We start from the raw sequence: 24894 nt of genomic DNA, 5'->3' as shown, positions 1-24894 counted from the left end.
AATGAACGGAAAGATCATTTTTTGGTAATTGGGTACAAATGTCTGATATGTTGACATGGATGTAGAACCGGGGGTAGGTATTGTGATTTTCCCTTGTACCGCTATGCTAAAACCCTGTCATCATAATTTTTCAGTTATGGACTATGCTTTGCTTAAAAGTTTTACAGGTTATATTACACTAAGGTTGCAACGACCATATCATGCCACAGCTCAGGCCTCAACGCATTTCGCTACCAACTGATTATGACACCCTTCCGAACCTTTTTTGGCCTCTCTTTTATTCTATATTTTATTTTATTTTTTTCCAGATTTCTTCTTAGGCCTGAACCTTCACCAAACTAAAGTCATGGTTGGCAACTGTAATATTTTACATTTGACGAGTAATGGTTAGCAAGGATGCACTTGATGAAGAAAGGGTAATTTGGCCCAACGTTAAGGATTGTCATTGGTGTCCGTGTCGTTGGTGGTGCAGGGTTAAGAGTCACGAAAACAGTTTTTATCGAGACAAGAGTAAGGTTTTGTACATCTTACCTCCTCTAGATCCCACTTTAACAGTAGTCTTATGCACTGAATTTTCCTTTTAAGATGCATGTAATAGTGTATATTGTTAGAGTGCCATGTGCAAGAGGGTTTTTTTTTTTTTTTTTTTTTTTTTGTGTGGTGGTTTTATTGTTGATAATTTTGATCACTCCATGTCTGGTGCTTGATGGCTTAGCTTGTGTTTTGAAAGGAAGTGAAATATGCATAATTTTGTTTACAATTTTTGATGACCCCATATGGTGTTGTGGTTTTAACATGTCTACTATTTTGAATTGCTTTGATGTGGTTCTGTGTCCTTTGTTTCTATTTGTTATTTTATTATTTTTAAGCAAGTTAAAAATTACTAATGACTTTCTTAAATTTGATTTGCATATTTCAAATTCTCAACACTTTCTGTACTATTATTATTATTGTTATTAATGTAGCATTCTTGACAAAAAAAGGAAATGTATTTCCTAGTGATTGATCTGTCATGTTATAAATCTCTTTCTTTTACCATCTATTTATAGCTCTTGTATCCCTTTTGTGTTTATTTTTATTCAAAATCAAATAAATAGTGTGTGGATAAATTTTATTCTTTAATTATGGTAGCATTGCACCAACATCTGTGGAAGCCACACCAATTAATTTTTCTTTTTCATAGGGCCACCGGATTACCAAATGATATTATTTTGTTTGTATCACGTTTCCCACCTCCATCCGTTTTGTTTTTCTTTTTTTATTAATCATTTGACACCATTTCCAGTCTAAAAAGAAAAAAGAAAATTGGTGGAATTTTGTGTTTATAGAATAAAAACAAAAAAATCAAGGAGATTACAAAAGGTATTTTATTTACTATCATTAATAATAATAATAATAACAATAACTAAGGCCTCAATTCAAAATTGAGTTAACTTGCCCTGCAACAATTTTGAATCACTAGTAAGCAATCAGTACATATAACAAGCATTTTGTTTTCCTATCAATCTGGTCTCCATTTTTCTGTAACCAACAACATAACATTAAAGAGAGTTTGCAATATAATTCTGAAAGCAAAAAAAGACTTTTTTAAACCAAAACCAAAATACTATCAAATCAGCCTACAGTGCCCGCAATTTGTGCGATGTGCAGCTCTATAAGCCTATAAAAGTTTTGTTTAAGAGAGAATACAGACACCACAACACACAACTAAGATGCGAGCTATTTCAAGGTGCTATAACGATTGGTGCCATGCTTGGCCCAATGATCCTTGAGATCGAGCGGAGTGGAAAGGTCATAACCCTCATCAGCAAGTCGGTTAAGCAATTTAGCAAACACATTCCCACTCATCTTTCTTCCCCCAACTCGAGCATGGCGTTTGTTGGACATCTGAGGTAGAGGATACATTGACATGGTGGTGGTGCAGCACGCCGATTGCCACCCACCGTTCCCCCACTTATAGCAAGGCTGAGGCACCCCGGTGCACGAGCAAACTGGGATCGGCATTGTTGACTCGTCAAAGTTGACCTGGTTCAACCCTAAATTATCCTTCCACACCATGAGATCACCGTCTAGGTCATCACTGTTGCCACCCAATTCCGGCTCGTTTTTCCAACCGTTGGATGTGTCCCCAGTTACTTGGCTAAAATCTTCTTGCCCCCTTTTACCCTTTCTCGGAGATTTGGACTTTTTTGTTGAAGTTGCTTTGGTCTCCTTTGTTTGCTTTACCTTTCTTGGCTTGGCAGCCTCGCAAGAAACTCCTGTACTCTGGTAGGGATTGCTTGTTGGAATTTCCCTTGGATCATATCCTGTTTCATCCAACTGATGTATGGAATGCATTTGCTGGTGGTGGTAAATGTTCTTTGCCCCATGTCCGATTTCATTTTCGGGTGAATCGGGAGATATGTTATTCTCGTTCATGGAACTCTCACGGAATTGAAGGGCGGAAAGGGCCTTGTCTCGATCATCAATTGCACTGTTCCGCTCTGCAATTGCTGCGTCTCGCTGCAACATTGCCATGTCTCGCTCGGCAAAGGCTCTCCTCCTCTCGTCTAGTGCCATATTCCTTTCGCGGATGGCAGCATCCCTCTCGGCCATGATGGCCATGTATGTCTTTATCGTCAAATTGTTTTCCTTCAATGAAAACAGAAGTCAGTTAAATGGAGCTGTACATAAATCTATAATTGCCCAATCATAAGCATAATTGTACAGGTCAGAAACCAAAATTTTAAAGTTTGGACAGCAAGTAACTGTCCTAATTTTCATTTGCTTATTAATGTCAAAACCATACACCATGATGGTTAAACCCATTTTGAGCATTAGCTAGAGTTTTGATCAATGTTCTAGACTCAAAACATAACAGCCTCGGAATTAAACGGCTTCAGGCATGGCAACCTAAAATGAATTTGTCAGTCATGGGTTTCTAAAGCATACCATCATGCAAGCTAGAAATAAGATTTCAGTTAACACAATAAGAAGTGCAGGGTCATACCATCGTGGATAATGGGCAACACTAGAAATCCATCCTCCAATATGCCTGTTTCTGCAACAGTGAAAACCCCGTCCAGCGAATCTGAAATCAAGAAAAGGACTTCAAACCCCCAATCAATTTAATTTAAGTTCTTTAAAACATTAAAAACTTTAAAGGCAATCAAGTATATTTTTGTCATACATTCAATATTGGTACGTAGAGTCCTAGGAACTGTTTCTGTGGAGATATTTTTATATTACACACAGAAATGTGGCCTTGAATGAATAGTATAAACTAGCTAGGTTGGTTCAGCTTCTAGTCAAACCACTCTGATAGCCAGATAGTTGGACAAAGAAAGAAGGGGTTCTTGATACAATTTAACATGGTTATATAGTGTGTTTAACTAAATTCCAATATCTCAAGAACAGCTTAAATGAATTTTAAGAACTAGTCAAGTCAGAAGCTTTTAAGGGCCTGCTAACAAATCCCATGGGGATAGTGAAGCTTTCAAATACCAGCCTCTAAATCCTAGGGATGCTTATAGCCTGTTGTTCAATAGATATTGACATGACCCACAACCTTTATTCTAGTCTCTGAATAATTCAGAGAGAACCATGTAAGAAATTGGAGCTCATGGATTCAGAACAGAAACTTTTAACATTAAAGAAATAGAATCAAGAGCTGCAAAAAGTGCATAGGAAATGAAGTATGTATATGGTATAGACATTTAACACATAATTTACCGTGGCTTTGAAGAATCGACAAAAGCCCTCCTAGTTGCCCCCCAATCTCTTTCTCTGCATGGGAAAAGAGTGGGGAGAGGGAGAAGATGAATGCTGTTTCAAAAGAATAAATTAGCCAAGTATGGTAACATCAAGAAAACAATGAATACAAACAAATCAATGATCAACCAAAGAGACATAAAGTACATACACTATATAGGTGAAAAGATTGAGTATAAATTCCTAAAGTCAGAATTGTTAGTGTTCAACAATATGACAAGATATCAACATTTGAGAGAGAGAGAGAGTGAGAGACAGCTTCTCAATTGTTATTCAACTAAATCAACTTACAAGAATTTATTTTAAAGTTAACAGTGGTCAAGTTTTGGAGATGCATGGCATCCAGCATAATTTGTGTATAACAAAAGCTGATCAGAGCCAAACACCGTAGTTCATATGCACATGAAGCTGCAAGGCCACTTACAGGCCACTTACATTTCTATCTTTGGGAATGATCATAGCATAGGACTATAGCAGCAGGTATAAGATAAAGATGAAGGAAAATCATCGAGAAGATATAATCATACGACTACACCACACGCCACGGCTCACCACAACGACAATTTTACACCACATTCTTAGTCTAATTCTGTCATCAAAAGATTTTTATCCAAAGAAAATCTGATTAAAAATGTATCAAACATTTGCCAATACAGTGAGTCTATCCCATTTATGCACAAGCTCCATATTTAACTATGAAATAGTTTGAAATCTAAATAATACATCCTATTCCCATAATGCAACATTTACCAACACATTAGGGTTTGACTTTACCACAATATTCTATAATACTTCTTCATCCAGGCAATCACCACCAAGAGGTGACCATCAACAATGTTTTTCAAACAGTATCTTATTCTCAATGTGAAGGCTGTTCACTTGTATGATGTTCCTTCTTTTTTCATCCATTTCAGCCGTGGTCTTTCAAAAAAAAAAAAAAGTGCCTAAATTACGATTATCTGAAATTTTCCTGCAGTAACATGATGATGGCTGTAACAAATTTAGAATTCCTGACTCATTATCTGAGAAGATAATGTTTCCATTACTGGTGCTATTACTATATTTGTGGTAGTTGGGACAGAAGATTGGGCAAGTTCATGAAGTCTATGAGGAGGAAGAAAAGCGAAACTGTGGAAAGGATTTGATCTTTAAAGGTAGTGGCTTGTCAAATGGACTCTCCTAAACAGATATGTTTTTTCAGCTTAAAGATGGCAAGAGCCACTTGAAACTCAGATTCTGCTATAAGAAGAGCACAATTTCCAAACAACTTGAAGAAACTCCCAAAATAGGTTCCAAGTGCAACGAGCCAATCCAAGCAAATGAATCATCATTTCATGAGTGTGCATAAAACCAGGGCTACCCTCAAGTTACTTTCCACTTGCCAATCATTGAATCACTATGTGGTGTCTTGAAGGTGGTTGCTCACTAGGCAAGAACATATTTTCATCTATCAGTGCTCTATATTGAGCTTTTATTCATTTTTGAGTATTTGATTGATGTTAGGGACCAAGAAAGTCATGAAGACTAAAATATCTGCAAACTAAAAAAATCCATAAGAGTGGATTTGAAATTATCATGTGACTCGCAACTATTAGAACTAAAAGAACACAGTTCATTTGGCTTGAGACAAAGCCTATCTGTCGATACAGTTTATAAATCCAAAATCAGATTTTCCCCCTTCACCCTTACTCATATGATTAAAAATAAATGAACAAAAACAAATAGAACCCTTTATAGCAATTATATGTAATTAAAACTACCATTCCATTAGACACATCGTCTAAGAATAAAACTTGATAACTTTTCCTTAGCAGATTTAGAGTGACAAACTTTGGAGGACTGCCCAGCCATGCCCATCCCATTTAGCATTAATAGGTAAAGAATGTGTTCAAGCTTACTGTCAGTTAAAATCTTAGATATCCATGAGATTATACAACTAAGCTATAGACATCTTTATCAATAAACTTCTTTGATTCCTTGACGCTGCATTTGGTTGGAGATTTAAGGAGAGATTTGGAAAAGAAAAGGAAAAAATTAGGTGAAATGTGAATAAAATATACCTATATTTCACCTAATTTCACACACCTTTTCCATTTCCCTTTCCAAATCCCTCAACCAAACATAGCATAAAATAAATGAATTCCACCTAATGAAACCAATACTACTAATTAGGGTTGATCAACGGATGCACCGACCCTGCCCAACCCGACCACTTTTGAATGGATGCGTGACACGTAGCGGGAGGGTGCGGGCCCAAATTTTGGGTTTTCACGAGTTTGGGTCGGGTTGCGGTTGATCCGCCTGTTTACCCATTAAACCCGACCCGCATGTGTTTGTCATTTTTTTTTTTTGGCTCCCTTTTTCTAATCTGACCACACTAACCTAACCTAACCTAATTCATTCATCTTCTTCAATAAATTACACTCTCTCTCTCTCTCTCTCTCTCTCTCTCTCTCTCTCCCCCCAAAACCCTACCCATACTGACGGCGACGACGATCGAGCGACGATCTACACTGAAAAGCCATCGGCAATCAACGATAAGTGTTTTTTTTTTTTTTAATTTGTACACCCTCAACCAGCCCTTTTTTGAGAATCTCAGATTAAAACCCTAACCCATTGGCATTCTTCGACCTGAAAGAGGATCGGCAATCGTGGTGTGGTGGTGAGATATTGTCTTTTCTTCTTCTTTCCTCTTCTTCTCTTATTCTTTGATATCTCTAATCTATTCGTTCTGTAATTATTATTTTTTTGTTCGACTTCGACAACCTCTGAAGTTCTTATTTTCTGTAATCGGTTCGGTAATCTGTTCTATAAATTTTTTTTGTTACGTAATCTGTTCGTTCTTATTTTCTTTCTTTTTCATTTTTTCATTTTTTTCTTTTGTACCAGTTTGTTGTAATTCTAAAGTGAAACCAGTGGAAGAGAGGTTTTACACAGTGTGAAGAAGCTTACAGAGAGGAAAAAAAAAGTGTAAGTTTCCTCTTTTCTTTCCCTCTTCGTACACCAATTTTTTGTATTATGCAACATTGAATCTGTTTACAGTGTGAAGAAGCTCACAGAGAGGGAAAAATGGTGTAACTAAATCTATTTTTTGATTTTTTTTTTTTTACAATGTTGAGTGGATAAACTAGAAAAAATGGTGTAACTTTCCATTGTAGCAAACTGTGTTGAATATTGAATTTGTAAACTGTGTTTGGATAAACTGTGTTTGAATATTGAATTTGTAAGCAAATTTGTGAATGAAAAATGGAAAAACTTAACGAACTTATACAATTTGTAGGCAAATAAGTCTTATAGTAATTTATTTTTCTAAAATCCCCTTTTTAGTTTTAGTTTTTTTTTTGGTTGGAGGATGTTTGTCTTTTTTTATTTACAAATTCTTCACAGAAACATTTGAAGCATGAGCTTATACAAATAACAAATTCAGTTACTAGACCAGTACATATTTCTATTCTTTACCCTTAAAAATCAATCAAATGTAACTAAATTAAATGGGTTAAATGGATATCATGTTAGGATAATTTCAGGTACTAAGTAATGCAATTTACTAATAGGCTTACTGAGTTAACATTGTATGAGTCGCTAAGTAGTTGCTAAGTAGTAATGTTTGTCTTTATTTATTTATCTTTTGGTCAGGTACTAAGTAGTGCAGTGTCAATACACAAGTTTGTTATTCATTCTCTCTCTTGTTCTATGTTTGGTTTTTGACAATTTATTTGATAATCTTTTTGTCACGGATCCTCCAAGCGAAGAAACATTTTTTGTTAATCCTAATGTTGAGCCTGAATCATCTTCTATTGACCCCTCTATCCAACCTATTGCTCCCCCTCCTAGACCACCCTTGGCCAAAAGTAGTAGTAGTAGTGGGAGAACACAATCAAAGGCTTGGGATCATTTTGAAAAGATTAAGGTCATGTTTAATTCACAAAATTAATAGTAAAGTATTAATAATCCTATTAAATTAGTGTGGTATTCACTATCCAATTGGATTAATATCCATTGGATTAATAATCTCACTCCTACCTCATTACTAATAATCTTACAAATTTGTTGGATTAATTATCCATTGGATTAATTATCCTAAACCAAAATGTTAAAACAAACATAGGATAATTGGGCCCACGAATTAATAACTCCAATCTCATGCTCTAATCCACTCAATCAAACATGCCCTAAGGATATTGATGGAAAAGATAGGGCTATGTGCAAGTATTATAAGAAAGAATATATGGCACGCTCCAAGAGTCCTGGAACAAGTAATTTATTAACTCATTTGAAAAATTGCACAAAGCATCCATATAGAGATACTCAGGGGCAACAAACATTGGGATTTAAACCTAGAGAAGTTGGTGGGGAGGGTGGTGTTGAGGTTGTGGCTACATCATTTTCTATAGAAGTTGGTAGGAGGTATCTTGCCGAGATGATAGTAATTGATGAATTGCCCTTTAAATTTGTGGATGGGGTTGGTTTTAAGATGTTTTGTAATGTCATGCAACCCAAGTTCAAGATCCCATCTCGACATACCGTTGCTAGGGACATTGTAGATATATACACTAATGAAAGGGCGAGGTTGAAGAAACTTGTGAAGAGACGTAGAATTTGCTTTACCACAGACACATGGCCTTTCATACAAAATTTGAGTTATATGTGCAACACATTTCATTGATGATGATTGGAAGTTACAAAAGAGGATCATTAATATTTGTTAAGTTGAAGACCACAGAGGAGAAACTCTTGGTAAAAAAATTGAGACACTCTTAATAGAGTGGGACATTGATGGCCTTTTTACCTTAACTGTTGACAATGCGAGTTCTAATAATCCAACCATTAGATTCTTGAAACGAACCACAAAACTATGGAAATGAACTGTCTTGGGTCATGACTTTTTACATATGCGTTGTTGTGCGCATATTCTAAATCTCATTGTTAGTGATGGATTGAAGGACCTTGAGTCTTGTATAGAGAATGTGAGACATGCAGTGAGGTATGTGAGGTCTTCTCCAAACCGCCTTGAAATTTTTAAAAAGTACGTAGAAAGTATAAAAATTGAGAGTAAGAGCCTCTTGTGCTTAGATGTGCCAATACGGTGGAATTCCACATATCTTATGTTGTAGGCGGAGAAAAAATTTGAGAGTGTTTTTCAAATAATGGGTAAAGAGGACTACAATTATAAACACTACTTTTTGGATAATGAAGGGGTGAGAGGAGAGAGATGCCTCCAGCTAAGGATTGAGATAATTGCAGGGCGTTTTTGAAATTTCTTAAAATGTTCTACAATTCAACAAAGAGATTTTCTAGGTCTTTATTTGTTACTTCAAATACATTCTACACAGAAATTTTTGTCATTGAAAACATTATTGGACAATTAATCAAAGATAATGATCCTTTTTTGTCTTCAATGGCAAAGAAAATGAAATAGAAGTTTGACAAGTATTGGGGAAATGGGAATAAAATCAATCTCCTTTTGTATGCTGCGGTTGTGCCTGATCCTTGAAGGAAAATGACATATTTGCAATTTTGTTTTTCAACAATTTTTGGTGGGGATGTAGTGAAAGTGAAAGAAATGTTAGAGAAGGTGAAACATTGTTTAAGTCAATTGTATGATCATTATGCCACGCTTGATTCAACAAATGTGAATACCTCCAATTTAAATGAAACAATAGATGTGGTGATAGATGAAAATGATCCACATTAGAGGGACAATTTTGTAGTAGTGAGAGTATGTCGGAATTGGACAAGTATTTGGGTGATATTGAAAAAGGTAAGAAAAATGCTCAATTTGATATCTTAGAGTGATGAAAGATTAATGCAACAAAGTATAAAGTATTATCACTTATAGCACGAGATGTGTTGGCAATGCCTGTTTCCACTGTTACTTCTGAGTCGGCTTTAGTGCAGGAGGTCGTATACTTGATCCATTCCGTAGTTCACTTGCTCCCAATATGGTGAAAGTTCTTGTTTGTACACAAAATTAGCTTCGAAGTAACATTCCAACATGCCTTCGGCAAGCAATGGATGATGTTGAAAAATTTTAACAACAATATGATTCAGGTAATATATATATACAATGATTTATTTTGTTTTAAATTTTATTGAATTTGTATTATTCAAAATTCATTATCTTCACTTCACATGTTTTTGTTGTATTATGTTTTATGTGTAGTTATTTCGAAATCAAATTCATGTTCAAGCCCAAGTCTGGAGAGTTGTTTTATTTAAGTTTAATATCATTGGTAAAATACTTCCCCTTTATTAAATTTTGTGACTTTTTAGTGTTTTTCTTATTAAATAATTTCATTTTTTTGTTATACAGACTTAGATGGCTCATGGTTTGGCTCAAAGAAATCAATGCCTTTATTGTTTCTTTTTAAGTTATTTTGAAAATATGACCATTGGTTGAAACTTTCTTTAGATGACTACAATACTTTATTTTGGATGATTGTATTAAGATGCTTTAAATTTTTTGGATGAGTGTAATATTTTATTTTGGATGATTGCAATACTTTATTTTAGGTGATTGTATGTTGAAAATTTGTGTTGCATTGTTGCGTCCATTGTCCAAGTTGTTTGTTGTGCCCAATGGGAAAAACAGAGTTTGTTTGTGCCCACTGCCCACTGGTTGTTTGTTTGTTGTATATGCATGCACAACACACTGTGTAACTGAATCTGAATAGAGTGTTTGTTTGTTTGAATCTAAATCTGAACAGGTTGTTTTTGTATATTGCAGCAATGCAAACTGATATAGAAGTCTTCTGTGATCCCTCACACAATGTTTGAACTAGTTTGTAATACTATTCTATTATAAGTTGTTATATTCTATTAATAGAAGACTTCTAATAGAATAGAAGTCTATTATTATGCATGCACAGCACACACACACACTGTTTGTAATACTATTGTTCGTGTGTTTTTGCAGTATATGTGTTTGTTTGCTTTGCCCACTAGAGTGTTTATTTATGTATGCATTGCACATAGGTGGTGGTTGAGAAAAGAAGTGCACATTTTTTTTTTTTCTTTTTTTGAGGAAGTGCACATGTTAAATTATGTCGAAAATTTATAAAATTTTAAACCGCCAACCCAATTCGCATCCATCCACCAATCCGCATCCGCCGGATTGGCAGATGGATGTGGATGGATTTTCTCCAATCCGGCGAACGGATGACGGATTAGAGGTTTCGTGGCCGCAACCAACCTGCGACCACCCCTACTACTAATTGTAAAAAACACGAAGTCCTTGAATGCAGATGATAAATCTCATGACACAACTAACAAATATTTTTAAAAAAATAAAAAATAGTGCAACAAAACTATCTAAATGTCAAATTTTGTAGAATGTGTACCTCAATTGAACAATGCAAGCACCAAACTTCTGAAGGAAGATTATTTTGTTGACCTTACCTGAAAATTTAAAATCCTTGTGAATCTTTAAGTCCAAGGTAAAATTCAGAATACAAATTATACAGTTAGCATTAGATGTCACATATAATATAAGAACATAATTAGAAGAAAGAGGTTAAAAAAAACAAATGACAAAGAAAAAAGAAAAAAGATATCACAGAACATCTAAATTCATACACCAGTCAGAGACGGTTTTCAGTGGAACATTTTTCTGTACTGCAATACCTATATTGCAAACAATTCATAAATTCTTCAAACTCAAATATTGAATGCGCCATGATTCTTCTGTAATTAATAATAATAATAATAATAAATTATTATTATTATTATTATTATTATTATTATTATTATAATTATGTAAAATGAAAACAAAGAAAATATATATATATACATACATATTTTTTTGATAAGAGTATTTTTATTAAAAGAAGAGCATCAAGATGATGCTAACAAATACATCTACGAAATCTGCCAAAGAATATAAATCCGGAACCACTTTCCCCAAGACCCAACTATACAAAATCACAAAGAATCTATTTTTCAAAAAAGGTACCAGGACCGCCACCCCTTAGAAAATTCATCTATTACGCTCCAACCAAATCAACCACATCAAACACAATGGCGCCAAATTCCAAGCCTTCAAACACTTTCTCCCAACCCCGCCCCCTTTCCAACTACAAAGAACATCCACCACTCACTTCCTGAAAGGGTCTTGCTAACACGTGTCCTTAGGACACAAGAAAAAGACAAAAAGCGGAAAGATCACATGACACTTTTTACCCATTCAAAATATTTTTTCATAAATTTCATAAAATATCAACCTCTTTATCTTTTTTCCAAAACACTTTTCATCCAAGTCCATATATTAACTAATGCTCGGGACAGTTGTTAGCATTTGTGTTTCCTAATGTCAATGCAGTATTTTTTGTTATGGTGCAACCAAAAAAATTTCAATATGCTTTTAAGACAATTATTTCTTAGGTTTGATTTAGATTTAGAACTCAATTAGGGCAGAAAAGGCTGTGGATCTCTTGAATCTGTTATTTCCTCCCTACCTCATTGGTCAAGTTCTTAATAGGTATTCAGCACCACAATTTTTCACATTAGAACAAGCACAAAAAATATCTACTTAGTTTAGGTAACCTAGTTAGCTAGCATCATGGGAAGAAATACGTTTCTTTCATAATTCATACTCATTATTTCATCAAAGTGATTTCAAGATTGGGCAGCCGTATGCTATGTTGCAAAGAAATGAAATCGGAAGTAACAATACTTTTTGAGATGATCGGGAAACTGAATGTCGAAGGTCAATTGCCTGCGTGCCACATCCCAAATGTTGGTCTAAAAGCATTTTCATATTTCCATACTCTCTCCATCATCGTTCCAATCGGTCCAATTCATCCAAACACACGATATGCATTTGATAGAGATAGTGTGTGGATATTTGTAATTGTATGTTTATGATAGAATTTATTTCCAAATCTTTCAACAAAATTCACAGCTTGGCGAAACCTAAACTACTATGAGGAGTTGACCAAATTCACTTCACCAAACGCAAACATTTCCATTCTCAACGTGCTAAAACAGAGAATCAAACTTTTACATCATATACAAAATCAAACTTGCTAAATACACAGTCAAAAACACAAATTTACACAAAATCGAGAGCTAATTCAGAGAATACCAAAAATCAATTCACTCAAAACACCGAGAAGACGATCGAAACCGTGAAACCGAAAATAGGTAAAGAGATCGGAAATGCGATCGATTAGAACAAAACAAAACAAAAACAAAAAAATATTGAAGATAAAATGCTTACCAGAGAATCAACGCAGAGCTGATTCGAAGTTTTTCTTCGTCTTCTCAGAAAGAGAAAAAAGAAAGTGATATTTATTTGGCTTAGCTGTTGCCAATGACGACTTCGAAGATGCTTTTTCTCTCTCTCTCTTTCGTGTGTCAGTCTTGTCTGTACATTTTTTCTTTTTTAAATACGGGGGATTTAGGGCATGGGGGAAAAACGTCGGCGTTTTCGGGATTTAGATGGTGAAACCACGGCGTTTGGACCAGAGGTGCAAGTCTTCACCGCTGTGGTCCTGACGTCAAAGAAGGTTTTTGAACCGCGTCTACAGTTGTCTTCGTGTATTGACCCCACCACATCATCCCCTAATCAAGCCCCTTGGTACACCAACTTTGAAATGGAGTAATTGTTAGTTTTTATTTTTCTTTTTTTAAAATTTTTTACAAATTAAGTATTGTTTTGATAATTTAATAATCGGTTCATTTTGTGACATTTTATTGTATATTATTTATGAAAAAATTTACTCAATTAGTCAATTTTAATTTCTTTATTTTATTTTGTTTGTCTAAAAAAAATAATCTATAATTCGTTTTACAAAATAAACTGTTCAGATTATCGAATCGAAACACATGATGAATAACCCCCTCAAATTCTCTCAATCCTAATTACTTAATAATTCAAAAACCATCATAATAGATCACCCGGTAGTTATTTATGTGGGTATATTCGGGTTGAGTAATATTAGAAATTTCAAAAGTTCTATTAAAAATTTTATCAAATGTCTTACATGAGTGTGTAACCTACAGGGGACTCACATTGTATCGGTTTCACGCCTATGTGATACATTTTGTAAAAAATTTGATAGAATTTTTGAAATTTTTAAAATTTTTCATTTGGATTTTAGTATTTATTACCACTTTGTGAGGTTAAGCCTACTCTTTTGTGCCTAGAGCACGTAGTGGGACCTTAGTTTCAATCTAATGTAGGTGTAGTGGGATCTCCTACAAATTGTTGTGTAGTGCTGAGGAATAATTCTTTATAAACAGTATATGTGGATTAACTTATTTATATATTTTTTTTGTTTATAAAAAATATAAATAATAAATACATAAGATTATGATGATATGTAGATAGACTAGGATTTCCCGTAATAATTTTTTGGGCTTGGCTTCTGTCCAGTCCTTAATCAGATTGGACCGTGCTGTTGGGCCCATGGAGACCCACTACGGGTCCCGTTTTGATAATCTAAATCGTTCAATGTGTAGAACTTGTCGAGTACTATAAGCCTATAAAAAATCACGTTAATCGGATATCGGTAGCTATGTGATCAAATCAGTTTTGTTTAAAAAAAATGGACAGTGAGTAAATTAACAGTTGACAAAAATCTGATTTGATCACATAGCTACCGCTATCCGATTAATGTGATTTTTTACAAGCTTATAGTACTCGACGAGTTCTACACATTGAACGATTCAGATTATCAAAACGGGACCCGTGGTGGGCCCCACGGGCCCAACAGCACGGTCCAGTCCAATTAAGGACTGGATTGGACAAAAGCCAACGCCTAATTTTTTATACTACTCCTAAATAGAGACAATTTGACTCACTTTACTTTGCTAAGCGAAAAACAAAATCAAATTGTTGGCCGAATGCTAATGCCACTATGATATTTCAAAATTATGAATAATTTTTTAAAATATTACTTCTTTTTATAGGAGGTGTAGAAAGATTTAAAACACTACATGATAGAAGCATGTAAATTCACTAAAAAAAATTTGAAAACCCTATTGTTGAGCAAGAGGAAGTTCCAAATCAATCACAGCTGATAGAGAATTCTGTTAAGGAGAAGAAACAAGTTCATTTGGGAAGTGAGTTGGCTTTTTTATTTTTTGACTTTTTTAGTCTAGGGCTAAAAAATTTCGTTTGGGAAGGATTTTTTTGGTTTTTTTGACTTTTTGTGAAAAAAAGAATGTAATAATTATGGATTAAATGTGATATTTTGCCTTATTGAGTTAAAAAAATTATTTTATTTTTTTGTAATTATTTTAGTCAAAAAAAGCCCAAACCTCAACTCCCCAAACGAGGCGAAAGGCTTGAAAGTAGAAGCCTAGATTGCCTAAATCACCTCTCATCCTCCATACTTTTTAGGTATTTTACAAAACAATTCACTCATGTGTGTGGTTTGTCTTAAGCTTCAAACATGTTGTTAGGCAATTCCACTGCCACCTTTAATCTAAAGCAAAAACCACCTGATATCCATAATGAGCACCTCCAGCCACTCCAGCACCAACAAGGACTCGGAGACTCCAGTAGCTCAAATTACCAGGATGCAGCACAGCTCGATGGGATCATACCTCGAACCAGAGAGCATAGCCATTCACCTAGTAAACATCGAGTGGTGGATAGAAGAGATAAGGCTGAATATCGAGCCCAGGTGGGTGAGCGTGGGAGGAAGACTTTTGCAGGCAACACAGATGGAAGCTCTAAGGCCATCAGAGCTATCCAAAAAGATAGTGCGTAAATATCTTGGTCTGGCTAGCACAGATCCGCTACCCATCCTTCCTAATCGTTCATCAATGAATGTTATGCTGTGGAACTGTCGGGGAGCCGACAACAAAATCTTTAGAAGAAACTTTCGAGAACTTGTTAGACTTCATCACCCTAATGTTGTGGCTCTGTTTGAAACAAAAGTTTTTTTTAGCTCTATGGGACTTTTCTTCAATCACTTGGGGTTTACTGCCTCTACCATTGTAGATCCTGTTGGGCGAGTTGGAGGTATATGGCTAATTTAGGACCCCTCACAAGTATCTATTAGCGCTCATATTGCCAATTTCCAAGTCATCCAAGCCATTGTGAAAAGAGAGAATTATGAAGTTAAATTAATATAAATAATGTAAAGTCACCGTATAAGTAAAAATAATAATTTATTTAAATGCAAAAAGGAGTCATGCATATATCATAATTAAAAAAATTTAAGTCATAACTAAAAAAAAAAAAAAAATTGTAACAAAAAATTACATAAGATAAAAGATTTTTTGAACCATCACCAAAATAATATCATAGTTAACGTTAATAAAGACTCCAATCCAAACAGAGTAGGCTTTGACCTATTTTGAAAAGTAAGTTAAAAATTAATTTTTTAATATTTTTTATTTTTTAAAAGACATGTAAAAAATAAATAAAAAAGATTATATGATTAAAAAACCAAAAATAATAATTTTTAACCTAGATGCCAAAATAGGCATTTGTAGGCGTAATTTCTTTGGAGAAATTATTGGTTAGTCTTATTAAAAGACAAATATCCTATTATTTTGAGACAGAAATGTGATGAATCTCAGTAATTTAACCAATCACAACCAAGTTAAATCACCACAATAATTTTCCGTTTCTTCCGATCCAAACGTGGCATACAACTAACTTAGAAGTGACACAGAAGTAGTGTCGGTTGCGAGCTTGCACGAAACTTCCTACGTGGTCCGTCCGTCTGTGTAAACGTGTGATCGATCGACATCTATTCAATTCCAAATCTCTCTCCGATCTGATCATCAATATTCAATCTTTGAAAAATTTGCAATCGATAATTCGAAGGGAGAGAAAAACAAAAATGTCGTCTACGTTCAGCGGCGATGAAACTGCTCCGTTCTTCGGCTTCCTCGGCGCTGCAGCTGCCCTCGTTTTCTCCTGTAAGCCTAACCCTAACCTTAATTTCCTCCCTGTTTGGTTCTCAAGAAACTGTACGAAAATAAAAGGAATCGAAAATTTTAGGGCTAATTTCACTTTTTATCTCTTAAACTGTTACCATTTTTTTTCATTTATTTTTTAAACTATCAATTTCATCTGATTTTGATGGGAATTTTTTTTTTTTTATAAAATTTTCTTTTTGTCATCAAATTACGGTTCATTTGTAAAATAGTGATTAAATAGATGAAATTAGTACTTTAGGATGATATGAAAAAAAAAAAAAATGGTGATAGTTATGGGGATCAAAAGTGAAATTAACCCAAAATTTTAATTTGACTTGGGATTTATTAGGAAATCCTTTTCTTCAAGTACTTGTATCCAATTAGTTCCTAACATATTCTTGTTTTCCAGTAACTTTTATTGTTTGGACATTTGATCTAAATCATAGTATTTTAGTATTTTATGAACAATTTTACTGTATGAATGCTTACATGAATATTATTATTATTATTAGGGTATTTTGATAACTCTTCCAGGAGTTGTTGGAAAATAATTTGGACTAAATAGAACATAAATAGGTAAAGAGAAATTTATGAATAAATGCCCCAAAATGTTTGTTTGTTTCAGGTATGGGAGCTGCCTATGGAACGGCGAAGAGCGGTGTGGGAGTGGCTTCAATGGGTGTAATGAGGCCAGAGCTCGTGATGAAGTCAATTGTGCCAGTTGTTATGGCTGGTGTGTTGGGTATTTACGGTTTGATTATCGCTGTGATTATCAGTACTGGAATTAATCCTAAGGCCAAGTCGTATTACCTTTTTGATGGGTACGCACACCTGTCGTCGGGTCTAGCTTGTGGTCTTGCTGGGCTTTCAGCCGGAATGGCTATCGGGATTGTTGGTGATGCTGGTGTTAGGTACTCTCTCTGCCATTGTCCATCTTTAATGTTTGTTGGAGGGTTATAGTTTATTTGTTTATTTTTAATCTTAAATATAATGTTGTTGAATTTTGGAATTATGATACTAGTGACATGTGTTTCTTGTGGAAAATGGAATTGCGAAGAGAATTATGTTCACGGTATTCGATGAAGCTGTCTGTTTATATAATTTGAGAAGCATGGGATGTGGAGCTATGATCATGAAGGCTTTGCATTGTATCATATGAATAAGGCTGCTCTGCACCAGCATTTAAATGTAGAAGAATTGGCATCCAAATTGAAATGGAAGCCACAAGTGATACTCAATTGATTCCAGGATTATCTAGGGTTACATCCATCCATGGCTACTTCGGTTTTATGATGATCAGAAATGTTACAAGACATTACAGAGATATCCACCTTATCCTAACTATAAATACATAGAAACTTGGGCAATAAAGCAAATGTAGAAATACCAAAAGTATCCTCACCCCAAATTCGGGTAGCTGGAGTCCACTATTTATTAGGATTTACACTACCCCAACAACATAGGCATTATGCCAAGTATGGGACTGGGGGCACTTGTAAATATTGGTTCTGTTTTTCCATCACATATTTATGAATTGTTATTCTCATGTGCCAGTTTTTGTGGGTATATTTCTTTGTACTTTTTACAATGAAGGGCTCAGTCTTAGGAAATGTATATATAAAGTTTTATGAGGCATCCATGGCGACTTTAGGTACAATAGTTATAATGCTTCTCAAGATTCATTATTCAGCTGGGACTCACAATTGGTAGTTAAACTATTTGAACCTATCCTGGTATCACATAGGCATGCCTGACTTATCCCAGAGTGCTAATTGATTATAAAATCTGCTTACGTCTATATAAATTGGTCTCTAAGGAGTTCCTCAATGAGCTTTTGTGTCAATGGACTATGGAGCTCAATATTTTACCGCTTGAATGGCACATAATCCAGTTTTGGATAATTATACTGTTATATTTGTTGGCATATTATAATCACCGAAAGTCACTTAGTATTTTATTAGCCGAAAGGCACTAGGGTCTGTAATCATTGTTATGCCCTCAGGGATCATCTTGTAATTGTCTTGTTTGTAAACCCTAATCTTCATTTATAAATAAGGGGTGATATCTCATCATACCCTAAGCTGGTTATTCAAGCTTCATGGTATCAGAGCTGAACCTATAGGGTTTCGGCTCACCCTCGTTGGTAGACCTTTTCACCAACAACACTCTAGGGTTCGAAGCTTACCTAGGTGGATCATCACTCAGCCGTCTTCCTCAGCCGTCTTCCTCAGTCGATCTTCCTCAGTCGATCTCCTCAGCCGTCTTCCTCAGTCGATCTCCTCATCCCCTCAGCTCGTCTTCCTCAGCCGTCTTCCTCGTCGACCTCCTCTGTCGATCGTCACTCAGCCGACAGCTCCGCAGCTCGGCGACCTCCTCCAGCCATTTCGTCGCTCGTCTTCTTCGTCGTCCTCAGCCTCTGATCTCACTGTGGTATATAAATATATATATATACCTATATATCCTGATATATATATATATAAATAGAGCCGGATATATATATATTTATATATAAAGACATGTATAAATAAATCAACTTAAAATTAAAAATAAATAAATAAATAAAATAAAATGAAATAAAAAAAAAATATATATATATATATATTCAAAAAAAAAAAAAAAAATTATTTCTTAATTTTTGTTATGTCTTTATAGTGGTCATTGTGCCTGTTATCTCACTACCACCTTCCGGGTTTGTGATTTCTACTAGTTTGTTGCGGGTTTGGTAGTATTGTATCCATGACAGATTCCACTAGTGTGTCCTCTTCGTCTCAAACACCAAAGAGTGAGAGTCTCATTCTACCTACTACCATGATTGAGAATCCCAACCCTAGTCTGAAAATCACCACCTCTCTATTTAATGGTCAGAACTACCTAACATGGTCTCAAAGTTTGACTTTGTTTTTGAAAAGTAGAGGAAAGATGGGGTATGTTGATGGCAGGATACAGGCACCTAGTACCACTGACTCAGGTTATGACCAATGGGAGATTACCAACTCTTTAATTATGAGTTGGCTTATCCATTCGATGGTTCCAGAACTTGGTGAGGGCTACTTGTCTATGGAGTCTGCCCAGGACATTTGGGAGGCTGTGGCTGTTACCTATTCCCGCAAAGGAAATTTTTCACAGGCATTTGAGTTGCGTCGCTCTATTGAGAGCACACTTCAGGGGGAGCAGACTGTTCTTCAGTACTTCACTTTCCTCACCAACGGCTGGAAACGCCTTGACCACCTGGAAGACTATAAGCCCGTTTGCCCTACTGATTCTGTTGGGTACAAGAAGTTCATTGCTCGGGAACGGGTCTTTAAATTTTTGGCCGGCCTAAATATGGAGTATGATCCAGTTAGGGGTCGTGTTCTGAGTATGGACACCCTTCCTTTACTACAGGAGGCATTTGCCTATGTACAAAATGAGGAGAGTCGTCGGTCAACTATGATGTCCCCTGTCTCTACTGACCGTTCCGCATTACTGTCTACTCCTCGAGATGGCCTCAGCCTGCCTCCTCCGTCTGTTGCTAAGGAGTCTGTATTTTGTGATTATTGCAAGAAGCCGCGGCATACTCGTGAGACATGTTGGAAGCTTCATGGGACTCCATCTGGGGGTCGAGGTGATCGGTCAGGTTCTCGAGGAGGTCGGTCAGGCCACTCTCGAGGACGTGGTTCCTATTCCCCGGCTCATCAGTCTAGTGCCGTTGATACCCTTGATTCTAATTCTACTTCTGTTACCCAAGCTTCTGATACTGAGCTAGAGGATGCTTTGCGCCAATTGTTGGACCGCCGATCTTCTACTGCTCTCAGTACCGCTTCCTCGTCCTTTGCCCGCTCAGGTAACTTAGCATTTGTTCCTTGTGCGTTCCTGTGTCATACATCTTTGCCTTGAATTATTGATTCTGGTGCCTCAGATCATATGTCTGGCTCCTCTGATCTTTTCTCTGCCTATAAGCCCTCTTCAGGTCAAGACAAAGTTAGGATTGCCGATGGAACTGTTTCTTCCATTTCTGGAAAAGGTTTAGTCCAAGTCACTCCTACCATGCATCTATCTTCTGTTCTTCATGTTCCCAAGTTTTCTGTTAATCTGTTATCCTTAAGTCGTCTTACCCAGGATTTGAATTGTTGTGTGACGTTTTTTCCTGATCATTGTCTTTTTCAGGACCTTGTCACGGGGAGGACGATTGGTAGTGGTAGTGCAGAAAATGGTCTCTACTTCCTAGATCAACCGGACAAACTTGCTTATTCTTCCACCACGTCTTCTACTACCCCCGCTGATGTATGGTTGTGGCATCGGCGTCTTGGGCATCCCTCATTTCATTTACTTAAGCATTTATTTCCTTCTAGTTTCGCAAATCATCATGTGTCTGACTTTCTTTGTGAGTCTTGTCAACTTGGAAAACAACATAGAGCTTCTTTTGCTCCCAGTTTGAATAAAAGCTTAGTTCCTTTTTCATTAATACATTCTGATGTTTGGGGTCCCTCTCGTGTTCTGTCTGTGAAAGGTCATCGCTGGTTTGTTACATTTATTGATGATTTTTCTCGTGCTACTTGGGTGTATCTCATGAAAGATAAGAGTGAAGTTTTCTCTGTGTTTCGCACTTTTCATAAGATGATTTGTACTCAGTTTGGGGCCACTATCAAAATATTTCGTTCTGATAATGGCGGGGAATACATAGATTCTGGGTTAGGACAATATTTCTCTACTCATGGCATTATCCATCAGACCTCTTGCACCAATACCCCTCAACAAAATAGGGTGGCCGAACGCAAGAATCGGCATCTTCTTGATATGGCTCGGTGCATGTGTTTTTTTATGAACGTGCCTCAACCCTATTGGGGCGACGCTGTTCTCACCGCTGCCCATCTTATTAACCGTCTCCCTACCCAGGTCTTGGACAAACAGGCTCCGCTTCACGTCCTCCTCGGTTCTCAGTCCTTGTTTTCTATTCCTCCCAAAATATTTGGTTGTGTCTGTTTTGTCCATAATCACTCTCCCTCTCGTGGTAAGTTGGACCCTCGCTCCCTCAAGTGTGTTTTCCTTGGTTATTCTCCTACTCAAAAGGGGTATAAATGTTACCACCCTTCTTCTCGTAAGTGGTTTGTGTCCATGGATGTCACTTTCTTTGAGTCCCAGTCCTATTTCTTGTCCTCTCCGGTGTCACCGTCCTCATTTCCGGGGGAGCCTTGGCGTGAAGTGAGTCCTGTGTCTCCTATGGTAGAAGTGAGTCCTGTGCCTCCTATGGTAGAACCAGTTGTTCTTGCACCCCCTTCTTCTACTGGAACTATAGAACCCACTGTCACCAAGAATAAGGATGGGCATATTTATGTCCGGGACATCGACAGAAAACAAGTTAACTGGATACAAGGGACCGTTTCTGCTACTCCACTGCCATCTCCTGCTTCTGATGAGAGTCTAGGTAACTTTGAATCTCGTGAGTCCATTGATCTTGATGTTCCTATTGCCAAAAGGAAGGGTGTGAGATCTTGTACTCAACATCCTATCTCACAGTTTGTATCATACTCTCATTTGTCATCCTCATATAGAGCGTTTGTGTCCAATATTTCCTCTGTTAGCATTCCTAACCATTTTTAGGATGCTCTTGCTATCTCTGAGTGGAAACTAGTCATGATTGAGGAAATGAAAGCACTTAGGAAGAATGGCACTTGGGAATTGACTGAGTTACCTACGGGCAAACGACCTGTGGGCTGTAAATGGGTATATACTGTGAAACACAAAGCAGATGGGTCTATTGAGCGTTACAAGGCAAGACTTGTGGCAAAAGGGTTTACTCAGACACATGGCATTGATTATCAGGAGACCTTCGCACCCGTGGCTAAAATGAATTCAGTCAGAGTACTTCTCTCTCTAACAGCTAATTTAGATTGGCCGCTTTATCAGTTTGATGTCAAGAATGCTTTTCTCCATGGTGATCTCGAAGAAGAAGTATATATGGACATTCCTCCGGGTTTTGAGGATCATCAAACAGAAGGGAAAGTATGCAAACTTCGGAAGTCATTATATGGTCTCAAACAGTCTCCAAGGGCTTGGTTTGAAAGATTCACTCAGGCTATGTTTAAATATGATTTCAAACAAAGTCAGGCAGATCATACCTTGTTTGTGAAACATTCCTCATGCGGTACGACTACAGCACTTATTGTTTATGTAGATGACATAGTTCTTACAGGCAATGATAGTGGGGAAATATCTCTGTTGAAGAAATACTTAGCCAAAGAGTTTGAAATCAAAGACTTGGGAAGCTTGAAGTATTTTCTGGGAATTGAAGTTGCTCGCTCTAAGAATGGGATATTTATCTCACAGAGAAAATATGTGCTTGACCTGTTGAAGGAAACTGGGATGCTTGGCTGCAAGGCATGTGCCACCCCACTGGAACCCAATCAAAAATTGGGAGATGATGAAGGAGGAGAAGTTGTGGATAGGGGGAGCTATCAACGATTAGTGGGTAAGCTCATTTACCTATCTCACTCCCGTCCTGATATTGCTGTTGCTGTCAGTGTAGTTAGTCAGTTTATGCATGCTCCTCATCAGATTCACTTTGAGGCTGTCATGAGAATCTTGAGGTATTTGAAGTCTGCTCCTGGTAAGGGTCTGTATTTTTTAAAGTATGATCATCTTCGTGTAGAAGCCTATACAGATGCTGACTGGGCTGGGTCAGTAACTGATAGGAGATCAACTTCAGGGTATTGCACATTTGTCGGCGGCAACCTAGTTACTTGGAGGAGTAAGAAACAAAATGTGGTTGCCAGGTCAAGTGCAGAAGCTGAGTTTAGAGCTATGGCACAAGATGTGTGTGAACTTTTATGGATCAAATTATTGTTGAGTGATCTAGGTATTGCTCAGACGGACTCCATGCGGTTATATTGTGATAATAAGGCCGCCATCAACATTGCTCACAATCCAGTTCAACATGACAGGACAAAACATGTTGAGATTGATCGCCACTTCATTAAGGAGAAACTCACTAGTGGTACTATTTGTACTCCTTTTGTTCAGTCTGGTGAACAACTTGCTGACATTCTCACCAAGGGAATTGGGAATAAACCGTTTCATGACATATTAGGCAAGCTGGGCATGAGAGATATCTTCGCACCAGCTTGAGGGGGAGTGTTGGCATATTATAATCACCGAAAGTCACTTAGTATTTTATTAGCCGAAAGGCACTAGGGTCTGTAATCATTGTTATGCCCTCAGGGATCATCTTGTAATTGTCTTGTTTGTAAATCCTAATCTTCATTTATAAATAAGGGGTGATATCTCATCATACCCTAAGCTGATTATTCAAGCTTCAATATTTTGGTGTAGTATGTTCGTCACTTGGGATGCAGTGCTGGCTATTATATATATCTGTCAGATAAATTTTATATTCATAATAAGCATGTTCCCTCCTGATATTTGACTGTATTTTGGCAGAGCTAATGCACAACAGCCCAAGCTTTTTGTTGGAATGATTCTCATTCTCATCTTTGCTGAAGCATTGGCGCTGTATGGCCTCATTGTTGGCATCATCCTTTCTTCTCGTGCTGGCCAATCTAGAGCAGATTAGAGAGAATACTATCCTCTTTTTTCTTTTTTTGGTGGTTTATGGGCATCGCCTTACAGTCAGGTTAGAGATACGAGTTTGGAAGGGGTACAATATTTATTCTTGCTATTGTGTTGCACACAATTTCTTTATCACATGTAATTTTATGCTGATTGTAATATTGGGAGCAATTTTCCTCCCTGAAATAAAACTGCATAAAGCTTGTTTCTTCCATTTGCATCATGTTGTGGTTTATGTTAAAAGTTTTTGTTTTCATAACAGTTACTTTCTATTTCAAGCTGAAGTCTGGACATGAAGATTGTCACACTCATTGCTTCTAGTTGACAAATTCTGTTACTTCCACTGTAGATATTTCATGCTTTCATGGCTTACCTAGTCGCCATGCAAGGTCTGGCTGAGGATTTGTACCACAAATTCTTTTCAATTACTGGACACTTCAGATGTAATGAATGAGGTCGTCCAAAAACACAGAATCCATGGATAGAATTTAGGGCTTTTTTGGTTCAAATTTGAAGATGAGAGTCTACCCTGTGGATATTAAGCCTCGTTTGAGAACATACTAATTTAGTAACTTTTTGATTATTTGATTAAAATATGAGCTAAAAAAAAGTAATATGTTTGGGATGATTTTTTGACTTTTTACGAAAAGATGTGCAAAAAATAGAGAGAAAAGAGAATCTTTAATTTTTTGGTATGAATTATTGATTTTTTGATTTTTT

General features: G+C 36.5%; 2 protein-coding genes across 5 annotated transcripts; one reads left to right on the top strand and one right to left on the bottom strand.

Annotated features, from left to right (window-relative positions):
- Positions 1-1488: 1488 nt before the first annotated feature.
- LOC114314997 (protein BASIC PENTACYSTEINE6) lies at positions 1489-13313 on the bottom strand. Of its 3 annotated transcripts, none has more exons than XM_028261577.2 (5): positions 12968-13313; positions 11091-11148; positions 3712-3804; positions 2990-3070; positions 1489-2631 (listed from the first exon to the last, which is right to left on the bottom strand). In XM_028261577.2, exons 4-5 carry the CDS (start codon positions 2990-2992, stop codon positions 1720-1722), a joined length of 915 nt encoding a protein of 304 aa, XP_028117378.2. In that variant the 5' UTR covers positions 2993-3070; positions 3712-3804; positions 11091-11148; positions 12968-13313; the 3' UTR covers positions 1489-1719. The 3 variants fall into 3 exon arrangements, with proteins under 3 accessions (XP_028117378.2, XP_028117377.2, XP_028117379.2); XM_028261576.2 differs by having other exon boundaries at positions 11091-11164; positions 12968-13232; XM_028261578.2 differs by lacking the exon at positions 11091-11148 and having other exon boundaries at positions 12968-13232.
- A 2972-nt stretch (positions 13314-16285) lies between these two features.
- LOC114314998 (V-type proton ATPase 16 kDa proteolipid subunit) lies at positions 16286-24388 on the top strand. 2 transcript variants are annotated; one of them, XM_082867118.1, is made up of 3 exons: positions 16286-16629; positions 17255-17540; positions 24046-24388. In XM_082867118.1, exons 1-3 carry the CDS (start codon positions 16551-16553, stop codon positions 24176-24178), a joined length of 498 nt encoding a protein of 165 aa, XP_082723244.1. In that variant the 5' UTR covers positions 16286-16550; the 3' UTR covers positions 24179-24388. The 2 variants fall into 2 exon arrangements, with proteins under 2 accessions (XP_082723244.1, XP_082723245.1); XM_082867119.1 differs by lacking the exon at positions 24046-24388 and adding an exon at positions 17651-18195 and having other exon boundaries at positions 16318-16629.
- Positions 24389-24894: the final 506 nt, after the last annotated feature.

The sequence above is a fragment of the Camellia sinensis genome, chromosome 4 (genome assembly GCF_055761805.1).
Source record: "Camellia sinensis isolate YWXY chromosome 4, ASM5576180v1, whole genome shotgun sequence".
NCBI classification, from domain to species: Eukaryota; Viridiplantae; Streptophyta; class Magnoliopsida; order Ericales; family Theaceae; genus Camellia; species Camellia sinensis.
The sequence above is the reverse complement of the archived record's forward strand: the minus strand, read 5'-3'. Positions and strand labels throughout refer to the sequence as shown.

Excerpts from the sequence above, each read along its gene's own strand:
- LOC114314998 (XM_082867118.1), top strand. The coding sequence starts at position 16,551 with ATGTCGTCTACGTTCAGCGGCGATGAAACTGCTCCGTTCTTCGGCTTC. Across the intron at positions 16,630-17,254 it reads AGCTGCCCTCGTTTTCTCCT|GTATGGGAGCTGCCTATGGA; the intron begins GTAAGCCTAACC and ends TGTTTGTTTCAG. Across the intron at positions 17,541-24,045 it reads GTTGGTGATGCTGGTGTTAG|AGCTAATGCACAACAGCCCA; the intron begins GTACTCTCTCTG and ends GTATTTTGGCAG.